This window comes from Patagioenas fasciata, chromosome 1 (assembly GCF_037038585.1).
Source record: "Patagioenas fasciata isolate bPatFas1 chromosome 1, bPatFas1.hap1, whole genome shotgun sequence".
NCBI classification, from domain to species: Eukaryota; Metazoa; Chordata; class Aves; order Columbiformes; family Columbidae; genus Patagioenas; species Patagioenas fasciata.
Window position 1 is genome coordinate 138,467,223 of NC_092520.1, and position 15,470 is coordinate 138,482,692.

The 15,470-nt window shown below is 36.5% G+C and overlaps 1 protein-coding gene across 1 annotated transcript in view; it reads right to left on the bottom strand.

The window, feature by feature from the left end:
* Positions 1 to 217: 217 nt before the first annotated feature.
* ETNK1 (ethanolamine kinase 1) overlaps positions 218 to 15,470 on the bottom strand; it is a 34,672-nt gene continuing 19,419 nt past the window's right edge. The window contains exons 5-8 of the mRNA XM_065846412.2: positions 12,665 to 12,748; positions 10,823 to 10,983; positions 8,235 to 8,308; positions 218 to 7,072 (exon numbers count right to left, since the gene is read on the bottom strand). Of these exons, the coding sequence (XP_065702484.2) occupies positions 7,000 to 7,072; positions 8,235 to 8,308; positions 10,823 to 10,983; positions 12,665 to 12,748 (392 nt within the window). The 3' untranslated portion in view covers positions 218 to 6,999. The remainder of the gene's footprint in view (positions 7,073 to 8,234; positions 8,309 to 10,822; positions 10,984 to 12,664; positions 12,749 to 15,470) is intronic.

The following is a 15,470-nucleotide window of genomic DNA, read 5'->3' on the forward strand; positions in this document are numbered from 1 at the left end:
TTTAATGGTCAATGACCAAACCTATTTAATGCACAGCACTGCTAGAAGTTAACTTTGTGCAAGCCAAATACTGGTTCCAACTACTAATTTTTAGCTGGGTTGTTAATCTCAGAAAGAAGTATGCATTTGAACACAAGTCTTTAAGAGCTCTTAAGTATTCCATATCAAGTGCTTTTAAACCTGAGGAAAGCTAAATAATCACAATATATACTAAGAGTGCAGTTGGAAACAAACTTTATTGTTGCAGTTTGAAATTATTTACACAATATAAATCTCTTGGAAAGGTACAATACTTCATTTAATCAGTGGTAGAAGGCCTTATAATAGCTTCAACAACATTTAGTTCAAAAGAAACACGTTTCACTCCAATGGATAAATGATGCATCTAAACTCCACAACATACAAGGTGAGTCATGGGGACTTTTGGGATGATGACAGTGCTGGAAGATGACAAAGGCTTATTTATAAGTTGAGCTTATTTTATTCACAGGACAAATGGACTCATGTTTAAAAGAATATTAGAAAATATGCAGTAAAAAAAAAGATACAAAATGGAATAAATCCCTAATAAGCTACAGCCCTGTTTCTGCAAGTATTTAAAGTGTTTTTAGACAGCTGGATTAAGAGGCTTGAGACAGAACCAATGAATCTAACTATAAGTCTCTTTTTAAGAAAGATTGGATACATTCTCGGTGCTGAGACTATTCAAAGCACTTGTGTACAAAGCAGCATTATTAACTACCACAGACTGCAACTGAGATACAAAATGTTAAAAGGAACATTTCTAGAAAAAAAGAAGTTCTCTCATACACTGAAAACTTGACACCTACTATTTTTTTTATAACACTTAATAATTACTACCACCAAAGGCTTAGAAACATACACTTTTTTCCAGTTTATGCTGCATTTTATGGCATCGTATACATTTTTCATGTTTCTCATCCGTGGTCTCTTTCATCTTGTGTTTTAAATGGATCTCTATGCGGAAAAAAATAAAAACACTTAACATAGAAAAAACAGTCGCAATACCACAAAAATAGGCTGGTGCAGTACCTGAAGTTATTTCAGCATCTATTTTCAAAGTTTATTAGATTTCAAGTAACATTTGCTTTCTCAATGTTCACACAGCTTTTGATTTCCACCAGGTTTTCTTTATGTCATCTGTCTATAAGCAGAATATCAAACTTATTCAGGAAGTCCATGAGTGAGAGTTCCCACACTATAGGGAACCCAAGACAGCAGCTCAAAAAGTTTAGAAGGCTATGGGATCAGCTAACATAAAACCTTGAACCAGAAGTTTGGTGATCTGGTGCAGTCTGGCCACCTGTTCTAAGATCACAATGGGCTTCGGGCTCATTCCAGTCAGTTTTCTGATGTTTCATAGTAATAATAAAACCCCTTAACTAAAGAATCCGGTGCAGAACACTGCCTACAGTAATAGATACACAGAAATGCCCAACTCTCATCTAAGTGTTGCAAATTAAGCAACAGCCTAAGTTTTTTAGTAATATTTTGGAATGTTTCTTCCCTCTTCCCCCAAGCTGACTGGTTTCCTAATCACAGGAATTTTATTTCTACAGATCAGACCAACTGGAAAAATCACTTTAAAAAAAGTCTCACCACATCACTTAGATGGAGTGCCTCCTTATAACTGGTACATACAAATGTTTCACACGTTTTCCTTTCAACTCCAGAGGTCTATAAACCACAAAGGTTGGTTTCTTCCAAGATGTTCCACCTGAATTTGTATTTTCTCACTGCTGAGAGCCCCTTTTCTTAAACATTGTGTGGTTGTCTATCAGAACACCTGCCTTGCACAAGACCAAAGGTCATGGCTTTTCATGTCTTTCACAAGTAATGGAAACAGCTTGCAGCCCACAGCAATAAAAAGATGGGGAAAAAATCAGCTGTAAGACTGCTTAACATCCACCTTGCATTACCTGAAGGTTTGATCAGATGCTTTCTGTTCTATTACTGTAATTACAACCTGCCTGGCATGGAAGAAATGGTATGAGACAGTAGCTAATTCCAGTAGTTTAATAACCTAGCACACCTTAGAAGGCATCCAAGAACACAGTAAATGATACAAAAACATTCCAACAAATCAAGAATAAACAGCCACTGCAAATTCAGCTACGATGTGATCAACCTCCTCTGCAAACTAGAGGAAGGACTACCCCAAGCAAGAGATTGGGTTACAGAATAAAGCTTTGTTTAATCAGCAGGTTACTAACATTTGGTTTGATTTCTTTTGGTAAGAACATTTTGTAAGCTTTTGTCAGCTACCAAAGGCTTTAAAAGAAATCTTAATTTTGAAACAAACTTCCCCCTTTACAATTTGCTCTTGTCCTTAAACCACACAAGTAAACAAGCATATCCAGCACCCTGCTACATCAGATGCTTAAGCCTGAGTTTCCATGTGAATGACTTCCATTTACTTGTATTTACTGAGCCTATCCCTCCTCTTGACTAATACTTGTTTGATAAGCTCACTTCCCAGGACCCTGGTAACTTGAAGTGCCAACACTGATAAAAAGCAGGTGCACCTTCCAGTGCAGGCAAAGCTGACAGGGCGTACCAACTGTACCAAGATCAATTCGTCAGATGGACAATGAGCTTTACACACCAGTATCTTCCAGCAGTGTTATTAAACACAGCAGTGACAAGAATAAACTAACAGCTTGAAGGACACTATTGAGTTTAAAACAGTGAGAGGCAACAGTAATGAAATACAGTTGGGCATTTAGGGAAAACTACGCTTCACCATGTCTGTGCTTCCAAGATGGAAGGCCTCTTCAGAAAGGGATTTCCTACACAAAAAAATTCTGATGAGAAGTCACACACTGACCAGATAAAACATTATTTTAATCAGAGGAAATAATGATGATTAAGTATAGAAAGGAAGCTTTTTACATCCTCGTTTCTCCTAATGAAGCGGGGTTGTGGGCACAGGGAGGAGCAGGAGGGAATGGCAATCAGGGAAAATACTTCAGGTAAGTTTCCAATAGTCTAAAGGGGCTACCAGTAGTTCTAGTGTGGAGGAGCATGACTGGCAGAACTATTGTGGTGACTTGGGCATTGATTGTAAGAATTTACAAGTGAGCAACTAACCCTAGTATAAGGCTATATCCACCAAAACCATTTAAGTTGGGTGACTTCTACAACAAATTAAAATCCTGCCACCACAGGAGCGCACACTTTGGGAATACTTCAACATGCTTACGTTTAAAAGTCACCAGCATTCAAGAATGTATAGGAAATTTTTGGAAGTTTAAGTAAACTATTTTAACAGCCTTCCCTATACCATAGGTACTGCATGGACTTCTGACACAGGGTTTTGCCCTATGGTTAAGACATACTCTCCATCTTAGTACTGCATAAATTCCTTTACTACCAGAATCATTCCCAAGAGCGAGATGAGGGGAAAAAAAGACACTGGATGCCCAAGGCTATAAATGGATACCTTAACATAAAACTATTATGCTGTTACAGGTCAAGTTAACAAAATAAGTCCACACACAGATTTCTTTACATCAAAGTTTCTACAAAATAGGAGAGAATACAATGCAATACACAAGTCCATAAATGCAAGATACAGTACAATTCACACTAATTTACAAATGGTTATTTACACTGTTGTATATACATATACAGTCAGACCTGGTTAATGCAAATTGGGCAAGTCCTTTTAAAATTCAAATCAAGAAGTGTAAATGGAGAAATATAAAATTATGTGAGCAGAGACTACTTACTGTTGAGAATGTTTAATGTTTAGGTGACCTAAGATATTAGGCGTGGATTAGCCAGATCCGACTGCAGAAATGAGAAGAAAAAAATTCACACTATTCTGCTTTACAAAAGCAACCAGGCCACTATGGTCTATTGACTTGATGCTACTTATGCAAGAATGCCATTACTAATAATCCTCTTTATATTTACAATATAGGTTTAACTGCAGTAAGAATTATTAATTTTGGCATTCATGCCCTTAGTTTAACATAAAGGCAACAGAATGTCTTCTTGGCAAGTCACAGTCAAAACTACTACAGGATGTTTCTAGAGCTCAGTAATTTCTATTTGTCCTCCTTCAAATATCTTAACAATGCTACTAAAAAGACTGAGATAAATTAAATGAAACAAGTACATGTTCTCTAGCTCAGCGCTCTAGTACCTAACTTACATTCAGCATGTCCTGTATTCACAGTTTCAAGCTACCTTATAATCTACACTGCTATTGCAAACTACTGCTTCCAACTTAATGCACCTGTAGATACTCCTTAGCAAGTGAGAATGTCCGAGTGCCACTGGCTCAAAAGGATGTGGAACAAGGCTCAAGGTAACTGGCATTCCATTTTGGAAAATGTTTTACAGTATTTCCTCAGAACTTATCAGAAATTGTTTTAATCTGCACTTGTCTTGAAAGAAAGCTGATGCAAAGCAGCATTTAAGTGTGTAAAATGAATTTCAACATGCAAAATTAAAGCCTCTACCAGTACTGCAAAGTCAACCACTGTAACCTGTGACAGTTCTTGTGCTTCTTCAAAGTGGCTCAGGAAAAGCCTCCAGTATTTACTATCTGCTTCAAAGTGCTTTTACAGGATTCGGTGGAGCTTCACTCCACAAGAATGAGATTGAGCTGCACTCATAAAGAGCTTTGGTTCTGCAGAAGCAAGCTTCCACTCCTCCAGTTATTGCTACTTGAGCTATACAAACAAAAATACTACTGAAAAAAAAAACTTACACTGAATCCGAACTTAAATAGTACTGGTACCTGGAAAGGGAATGTGTTTTGCCAACTGTTGGGAAAATTAGAATCTGTCAAGTGCTGGATTTTCCAAGACAAAGTGAACTTCACAGCCTTTTTCAAGTATTTCACAAATACAAAGCAACACTGCCAGAAATAAAGCCACCACTCCAAGAAAATAGTAATAAGAGTTCAAAAATCTTCAGCGATCTTACTTCCAAGCAGATCTTGCTGAACTTAAAGGGACTACCAAGACAGAAGGATATTATGCAACATACATCAAGAATGTCAACAGGGAGAAGGTACAGAAAGTCTTCAGTGCTTTGAGCTCTAGCAACATCCTTAATAACTGCTACAAAGGAAAATATAAATGTTTATTTTAGCTATTGTTTCTATTTCACTACCAAGAAATTTGTCCAGTATAGTAGCCTCCAGCTAACAAATGCTAACAAAAATGGTTACCTAATTTCAAGTTACAAAAAATGCCAGTTCTCCCATTTGAATTAGGATTAAGGGTTTGACTGAAGGAAACGAAAAAAAAATAAATCATTCGGAGATTAATATCAACAAGAGAAAAAAAAATCCCAAACCTTGCTTTTGTAAAATAACAGAATGCCATTCAAAATGGTCTCAAAAGGTGAAAATTTTTCATTCACATCAGTTGTCTTTGTCCTGAATCAATCCAAGCTTTTGTACAGCACGTACGTATATATGCGTGTGTATATACACATACACACACATAAACACACAGTGTGCCATAAAGCAATTTTGAATAAATATTTTTGCTGGAGTCTGTACAACAGACTCCCCATAATATTTACTCTTCAGGTAAGTTTGTGTTTGCATGTGTATATGCACACACACAGATTTTGTACACGTGGGCACTTATGTGACCGAAGTGCAAAGTTTTTCAGAGTATGATCAGAGCTGAGTACATGCCTGCCCAACTCCACACTGCATTGTTGGGTTTTATTCTTCTGTTGTGGGTTTCTTCCCCTCTTGCCCCACTCACCCTCTTTGATATTTAAAGCCTCTTTTCCACTCAGACTTATACATTGTTTTGTTAAGTAAACATTTTCTTTTCAATTCACATTTTGTAATTCAGACCATTCTTAGTATAATAGCTTTAAGAAATAAGAAAGTGTGTGTGATGATCAAAGCCCCATTGTTCAAGTTATATACTTGTCCATATTATCCTTCAAACTGGAGACTTTGATAAGTCATTTGCTGCCACAGAAAAAAAAAAAGACGTCTCAGAACCTGCAACTACAGGACCAAGCATTTAAGACTAGAATCCAACATCAGAAGATGGCAAAGCAGAAAGATGTCAACAATACACAAACTGTAAACCTAAGTGTCTTGCTCCCCAGTGCAACAGGATCTCTGTTCACTAATCTTCAGGTCCATAGTCCATTTCACTAGATACTGCCGAAACACATCAAATACAGAGACCAGCATAGTGTTCAAATTTAGAATCAAGTTTCAAAATGAATACATATTTGGAATAGTGGTCTTTAAAGGTACACTTAAACAAGTAGCTTTCCCACAGATGTTGGAGATGGTACATTGTCCATCTAACACTATGATGGTACATATCCTCACGGAATCTGGTGTCTACATAACCTCCACATTTCTACAGTTAAACATATCAAGAAAAGTACCATCACAGGGAAAGCTACCTTTTTAAAAAAAAATATATAAAAAAAGAGAAAAAGAAAGTGGGAAAAAATAAAAGATCCTAACCTTTTCCCCTAGTTACAGCACACTGGTGACCTCACAAGTCTATTATCACTCATATTTTGATTGTATACACCTAAAATATTCTGAGCATGTTTTATTTAATATAAGTTAATGAAACTTCAATAAAATAACTTGTTAAGTGAATCCTTTGGAACAACTTCACTGTCTGCACCCAACTTTTACACAAACTGATGAAAGCAGCAATGGAATCATGTTAAACTTATAATAAATAATTCACATACAACATGTTAAATTACAAAGAAGGATTAAATTGCAATTTCTACAACTTTTTTATAGATTTAGCAAGTTTCTAATCCGTTTTATATCAACAGCAGTATGTATGCTCTTCATATTAAAATTTAACATTGAAGGACTGTTCAGAGGCATTATTTATAAAGCAAGAACCACCAAGTGAGCATTACAGAACTTCAACAAATGTTTAGTTTTTTTCCAGTATCTGTTCTCAGAGAAGATTCAGGGGTTGTCTATCCACTTTGGAAGTTTCTTCCTCTTCATTACTCAGGAAGAGTTAACATCATGACCTCCTGCTTCATTTTGAAATACTGGTTAAACCGAACAATTGCATACCTATGCAAAGGGAAGGAGAGATTTAAAGTTAAGAGCAGATAACTTATTACATAAAAACAGTCGTGCTAGGTAGGACTAGTCAGAAGCCCACCTACCCCAGTACCCCATTTCCAACACTGACCCTTAGCTGCCAGAGGAAGAAATTAAGAACTTCCTCACCGTCACCCTCATCTCCCAGCTTGCTACAGTTTGCAAAACAGATGCTGTTCTGGAATTATCAAAGGTGGTGTTTTCCCATTTAATAGATCTTAACAGACTGTCCAAAAACTGACAACTACAATTCCAAAGAAATCTGACCTTGATCCTTGGAAGAACGATATTTTATTCAAAACTGACACATTTCTGGGTTCTACCACCTGTGCTTTAACTTGGTTTCTGTGCCATCTAGTGGTTACTAACAAGTACTTCTACTTTACAATAATTCATCCCATGAAGAAATTCAGATTTCTCTTTTACAAAATGACACCACTAAGTAAATGACACCACTCAGTAAACTGGCTTAGTCAGTACAAAATATTCTTAAGTGGGATCTTTTACCAGGCAAAATAATTAATTTTGTCACCTTGCCCAGTCTCCAATACAGAGGAGAATTCCTCTGATTGTTACCATGAAAGACGGTTTTAAAAAATGCCAAAAAAACACCTAACTGAAGCAGAACACCACTGGCCAGCATCTCAGGAAACAGAACTTAACATTCACTGGCATTACAAAGAGTCCAAAAAAGATTAGTAAATTCCAAGATCAACACTCCATGCAATAAGACTAAACAAGCTCTTTGTACAAGATCTCCAGTTCTTGACTCTTACATTGGAAACATAGGTCCTACATCTGACAGATAACTGAGCACACTGACTAACTTGGCTTTTATGCCTTTGTCTCTCCAACAAAACACCTCTAGTTATGTTCCTTGTTTGTTATACTATGTGTTTTAGCCCAGGGGCACATACTAATTTTGAGAGCTTTCATAACAACAAAAAGCACAGATAGTTTTTACAGTCCTGTTTTCTCTTAAAAGTTAAGAATTGTAGTAGGATCACATAGATCCATCACATCTGTTGCTCAGATCTCATACCTTCTGATAGCTGGGGTGCTAGACTAGATGAGCTCAGAGGTCCTTTCCAGCATCAATTATTCTATGATTATATGCAGCAAGCACACTTACCCTAGAAAATCAAAGTCAATGGTGGAATATTTGGCTTGAATTAGAGCCCACAATCCCCAAAAGAAGTGGGAAGCCTGAAAGAAAAAAAAGTTAGTGAAAGATTAACATTATATAAAATCTAACTTGTAAGCACTCTCTTATAGATAACTTGTTGTGTCAATGTGAGAACTCTCAAAACCCAATCTTTTTGGAAAGTTATTTGATCACTCTTTACCAAAGCAGACTGGTAAACAAGTATTATAGAATTAATGACTAGCAATCAGGGGAGTAATTCCATTCCTCCTGACTCCCCATGCATCATTTGCAAGAAAAATAATGTTTCATTTATGTAAAAGGACACCTATTAAGTAGACCACTGTCCAGCTATATACACAGTGTTGTTAAATGCACAGAAGCACAACTAGCTCATTCCTGGTGCTGCTAATTAAATATATTATTTGCCTGTATTCAACTCTAGTGTAAACATGAAATTCCTTTTGAACCTTTGATTACAACCCTTAGGCCATAGCTACAATTCACTTTCACTGCTGACTTGGACAAAGATATATGATCTGTAGCTATGTAAGAGAACTTCTAACTCATCAGCATTTAGACAAATTTCTCATCTGTTCCCAACTTACTTCCAATAAAAATCCAGATAACTAGTCCGGAGGCCCATGTTCAGTTTTGGATTGACAGTATGGATTACAATAATGATATGATTGTTAATATACCTCAAATTAACAAATATATGAGGTTGAGAGTCTCCTTGTGGAAGTCATTTCTAGACCACCCAGGTTACAAGTGATATTCTTCAGACTTCCATACAGTAAATAACTTCTTACAGTAATTACCTAAATTGCCTCCTGAAGTTTGTATGTAACACTACCAGAAGCGTAGAAGAGATGTGCATGCACACACACCTGAAAACACCTTAAAATGGCAACTATTATATGTACACTTTATATGTGAATCTTTTTTGTACCTCTAGTTAGATAACTTCACCTGATAGTGAGCAGTTTGGGATTTTACACCAGCATCCATTAACTTTAGTTCATATTTACTCTTAAAAAAGCTTCCCACATCAACTGGCACAAGAGTATTTGTGTCAGCATTTGTGCATAATGTGTGGTCTATAGGTAGGCCTTGATCTGTTCTCTAAACAGAACTCTATCCTCTTAAACATTAACATGACCATAGTTTAAAACTGACAAAACAATGCTATATATTTTGAAACAGACCACCAGCCTACTTAATTGCAGATCTAACTTTCCTAAATGAATGAGACAGTTGAATTTAACAGTAACAGTTGACAATACAGATTTTTAAAGAATAATGGGAAAAAAAGCTGGTATTTTTAAGGGCTTATTTAATAATCATCTTCCTAAAACGTGAACTGCATTTCCTCACTGCAACCACTACCTTTTCGCTAGAAAAATCCAAGTTATTACCATAAACAGGTATGCTTGGATTAGTCAGAAAGAAGACTGAAATAAGGTCAAGCTGGTTTCTTAGTCCTAGTGCTCCTATGAATAGTTTGGTATTTTATTCTTGAGGAAAAAGCAAAATCAAGTTATCTAGCTGTTGGGTAAAAGGCACTTTTGCTGCAAAATTTCTTGTTAAATTCTCTAAGCAGAACAAGACACCTGAGAAAAATAACCTGAACCTCTAAATTACCTTTGGGAACTGCACAAAGCTGGGGGAAGGGGGAAGAGAAGACATCTTCAACCTGCTTTTAACAGTATACATAATCAGGGCATTCAAGGACTCAGTAACACACCAATATGACTACTTATTTTATCTCCAGCAATTACACCTGATTTTTTTTTTCCCCTCTGAAGGATGAGGCAAAGCAGCCAGGTGGAATTTTCTAAAGGCAGATCAAAATTGAACTCACTCCATCCTTTCAAAGGGAAAGAACGAGGGAGTGAAACTTTTACATCTGAAGTCTGGGAAAGACAGAGTGAAAGGCAGGAGACAGCGTATAATGAATAAGATACAGGAGTAACAGGGAACAGACTCAAACAGCCAGCCCTCACACTGTACAGACAGACAGAACTTCTGGGGAGCTACAGGAGACTGCGTGCTCAGTTCCCTACAACTTAAACCACTAAGGTGACTAAAAAACAAATCTGAAAGCAACTCCCTGCTTGTCAAGACACTGCGGGCAAGGAAAGATTTAAGGTAGTACTGAAAGTCTCCAGTGACCTAATCACCTGAAAAAAATTAAAATACCCACAAAGTATCCTAGTTTCACTCTAACAAAATGTTACCATCTTTAAAAAGGCTTTCAGAGTCACAAGGTCTATATATCTTTATGAAGCGCTATCATGCTCTTCTTCTGTCTTCTTACCATTACTTGTAAGAGTTCAACACAAACCCACCATAAGCTCAAGCTAACTCAGGAACTTGCCAGATCAATAAACAGTCAATAGAAATACTTGCTAAAAGCTAGTCTCATTTTTTTTTTCTTTAACACACAAAATAACAAAGGTTCCATAGAACAAGCTAAGGAGCACTCAGTGAAAAACTGGCAATTACATTTGTCCATAGGGTAGCAAACTTCTCTACAGCATTTAATATATTCTAATCAACAGTTTGTTATTTACCAGTGCAAACTGATTGACTTGGACATATAGAACTTCCACTTCTTTTTCACTGACTTCTGTGCCAAATCCTTTATATTCTTTGTAGGCCTCAAGGTAAGATCTCAGCCATTGTTCCTGTAATTTTCTGTTAGGATAGAGGCTGTAGTCTACCTCATTTACCCCTAGAGAAAAAAAAATATCTATTAGAACATTACTGTGTCTAAAAAGATCATTAGAATCACATTACTGGACTGCTTCCCCTGCTCCCTGTCCCCAACACACATGTACAAATTGATGTGGACAAACTTCGGTGGTTTTACTTCGACCCAATTTTATCAGTTAGATGTTGGCAAGAATTTCTCACGCATGAATCAGAGCATTCAGCATAAAGATTTATCCTGTATGTTTTCAGCCACATACATGCTCTACTTGAATTTTGAAATTCAACAAGTTTGGATCTGAGAAAAGCCTCAACAAAAACTATTTGCACTATGAAACAAGCCCTTGCACCCATATAAAGTATTACACATTTCACAGGAAAATGGACTTGTATGCAACAATATCCAAATCTGAATCCAGACATATATACAATCACAAACCAAGCTCACATTTCTGAGATTAAAAATTTATGAGAAGTCTACCTCTCTTCTCTACAAGGTATTGGTAGAATTAGAAGTCTTACCTCCATAAACATACTTTTTTGTTCTATTTTTATACCTGTACTGGAGATGCTTAATCACAGGCCATATGGATCCTGTCAGGAGTCCCAAACATGGATCACAGTTGCTTCCACTAGCTATCATTCCCAGGGGATTTCAGAATTCTCCCTAAGTCTTATTTATGAAGAGTGCAATCTCCTATCACCTAAACCCTTTTCCTGTGCCAGAGTCACTTTTTTTTTTTCTTTTTTTTTTTTTTTAAACCTACAGCAAACCAACAGATTTTTACTGGATGGAAAAAGAACAGCAGAGGTGAAGTACAACTGTTCTTCATAGGCAAAAAAAAAGGTATGCGTGTTTAGCCATCTTACTACACTTAGCTCTATAAAGATATCATCAGACTCTTAGAAGTCCAAGAAGAAAAAAATCAAAAGGTCTCAAATATATTTTGCAAATAACTGAACTCACTTTATAAATACTTACATTAAAAAAAATCAGAGTGTATATTTGGTAAAGTTATTTAGACTTAACATTGTTCGTGAAACGAGTGGTAGTCTAGGGCTCCTAATTTCACCATATTGCACTTCCCTACTACGTTTTTTCCTGTTGCCCCATTTTCTGAAATAATACAGCACACACAAGGTTATTTCTGTTTAACGGAGTAAACGGAATAAGCATTCATCACAACAATTTGAACAAGTAAAGGAATGAATCTACCAACACATTTTTCCTAAAATCCCACCTTTTTCCTACCACAGAGTCTTAACCTTTACTTCTCATTTCAGGACATGACTCAAGGGCAAGTACTTGGTACACACATACAAAGCCACCAAAAAAACCCATATGTCTACCACACAGCATATTCTCAATATATATCTACTCTGTAAAAGTTACATCTATAGTATTCCATTACAGTGTGTTGAGACCCTGCTGTGTCATTTCACAGGAGGATACTGTGAAAGCTACGGGTTCTGTATTTACCTAACTGCCAAAATTTAGGACATGACACTCCCACTTCTGGGTTAACAGAGCTGCAAAGGAAGGGCATTAATCAACCTGCAAGATGAGACATTAACACAGTTTGATACCATCACAAGAACAGCTATATAAATGTATCTAGATATATAAAGGAAGAAAAAGAATGTACAGGAACAAGCACTTCTATAAAATCAGTTTACCTTTACGTCAGAAATCTAATTTTTACCTGCAAATTCATTGAAGTGATTTCCAATGTCATAAGCCAGGTAGTTGTATCCAGAGTACTCATAGTCTATGAACTGCACATCACCTATGTGAGACACAAGAGCAGCAACATCAGAATTCATATCAAATGAAGTCACAGCCCTAAGCCTTTGTTGTCCTTTGAAGTTTTCAAGGAAAAAACAAAACTAAACTAAACCACACACCCATCTTACTTATGCCCCATTATGTATATTCAGACATTCCAGGGTAAGGCTGTGATTTTTATTATATGAGATTTCCTTGAATATTCATTCAAGAAACCTCTTAAATAACTACCTGGAGATTACAGTTCTCAATTTTTAAACTCTGAATAGCAGAATTTCAATTTTAACGTTTACCACATGAGGGCATCCCTTACCTTCAAAACAAGAAATATAGTAGAAGATCCTTTATTTAAACTTTATGTAGAAACAGCAGATAAATTCATCTCCTGCTTAAAGAACAGTCTTGTTTACTCTAAAACAAGTATAAAACCACAGTGGACTAACACGTGGCAACATGTTGATATTTCTTGTTTCCCCCAATCACACTCGCAAAGCAAGACTATTATTAACTGCTGCTTTTTTTTTTAGCTGCTTTAACAAATTTCAAGAAACCAGAAGACAATCCTCAAGTCCTTGAAACTACATAGTGATATGTAAACAAGGACTGGTAAAGCAGCAAATAGCCCTAGATGTCTCCAAATTACATTTACCTATAGCAAAGCTAAGGAAAATGCTTCACTCCAGGTAATACAGCATTGAACCTGCTCAAGAATGTCTACAGTACATCAGTCAAGACATAAACAGGACGGATTTGGTAAAACTAGAACTCTTGTATTTTAAGAGAAACCAGCAAAATTACTGAAAATATCAGAAAATGAAGCAATGGGTTAACTTAAGCATTGTTCACACTAGAACATTAAAATGTAAAACCTTATATTTCCCACTGCTAGGCTGAAATGGGTAATTTTCACAATTGCATCCTTCTCCCTCACTACACCCATTCTTTTGATGACTAGCTGCATATTTATTCAACAAACTCCTTCTACTACAATGAACATCATCTTAGCAGGACTACAAGCATCTAACATATACTAATGCTAACTATCGTAACTCCAATTAACAAAAACAAACAAAAATCAAGAATAATGTTAAGTATTTCCTAGACTAAGGATTTTAAGTGTCTAACATACTGCTTCTTTATGATTAATGGATATTGCACATATCAAACGCAATAGCTTTGCCAGACAAATGTCCTGGCCAAAGTTATCACAGAACAACTTTGTTAGAAGTGTTCCTTGTATGTATATATACCGTTCATCTTTACCATATTTGAAATACCAACACTATTTTCCAGATACATAAATCTTCTTGCCTGAGCACTTCTGTTAAGTTATACCCCACAACACAAACAAAATCACTTAGTCACAATCCTCCAAGTCAGAGCTTACCCTTACTTCCACAGAAAGAGGATTGCTTACCAAGGTTACGAGATTAAACTTTTTAGGTTCTGACAAACATGAAAATGGCCTGCAGAATGGCAAGCTCCTCCCAGGAAAATCTTCTTGGCAACAGAAAATTGAGGTTCTCTAGAACTCTGAAGGGACAAGAAGTTTTACAGCAGCTGCAGCCAAGATGTTATAATGTTGTCAAAGATTAACTTCTGCCACTGCTTGACTGGCAGACTCATGTACCACATAGGCTTGCATTTCCTACTGTTCTTTAGTATTACTTTTAAAAAGAAACACCTGAAAGTTACAAGCCAATGAAAATGCACAGCCCAACCCTGGTTAGTATTCTGCCACGCAGCTGACCTCTTGAAGTTCCTCCCCCTACACACACCAACATTTGATATTGCTCATATTCAGAAGGTTTTCCTTTCTCCCCCATGTAAAATACAGACATGGCAGGTAAAAGTCTACTTGCAAGATATCAACATAAGAAATACTTTGAATTTCTTTTATGTACAAATTTCATCTTGACTATACCTATGTGCATTCATGCATTTTTAAGTACACCTAACATTTAAAACTTAATTGCAGATATAAGTGACATTATGCACAATAAGAAATTGAATCTAACACGATACACATGAGGTTGTCACCAGGCACTCTTCCATGGGGAAATGCCTGTGAACAAGTGACACGATAGACCTCCACTCAGTGCACAAGCAGCACAATACGTACCACCCCATGGTAGCAACAATAGCATACTTAACTCTAGCAGATGAAGAAAATCTGGCAAACTCACATTCAATAAGACAAAAGTTCAAAGTTTAAAAGTCCTGCATTTTTACTGATCTCTTTCAGACTTAGGCTACAGCAGAACTCAACCCAAAGTTTAATTTCTGCATGAAACACTCAAAGATGCACAGTTCTTTGTGAAACTGAAAGAAAGCAAAAACTCTAAGCCTGCCACTTCACAAATGCACACATGTCTCAGCTACCTTGTTTTAGAAGCAGAAGCAGCTCTGCATTGGTTATTTAAATATCTACAGTATTAGAAGTTGCTTTTAAGATTTACTGCAGTTCATATAGGATTCATATGTAGATTATACATAGGAAAGCCACTTCTAAAAGATATGGCTTACACTAGTAGTTAAGCAGCTAGCTTTTGTTTTGGGGTTTTTAGTACATATAAAGAATTTGTACACCCGGCTGGTTTCACAGGGGGCAGGCAGACTAACAAGAGACACTAGTCAAGGTGCATTTGTATTTTATTGAAGTGAGACATGATTTAAAATTAAGCTCTATCAACTCTCTGGAGAAACTAGTGTTATCAACAGGA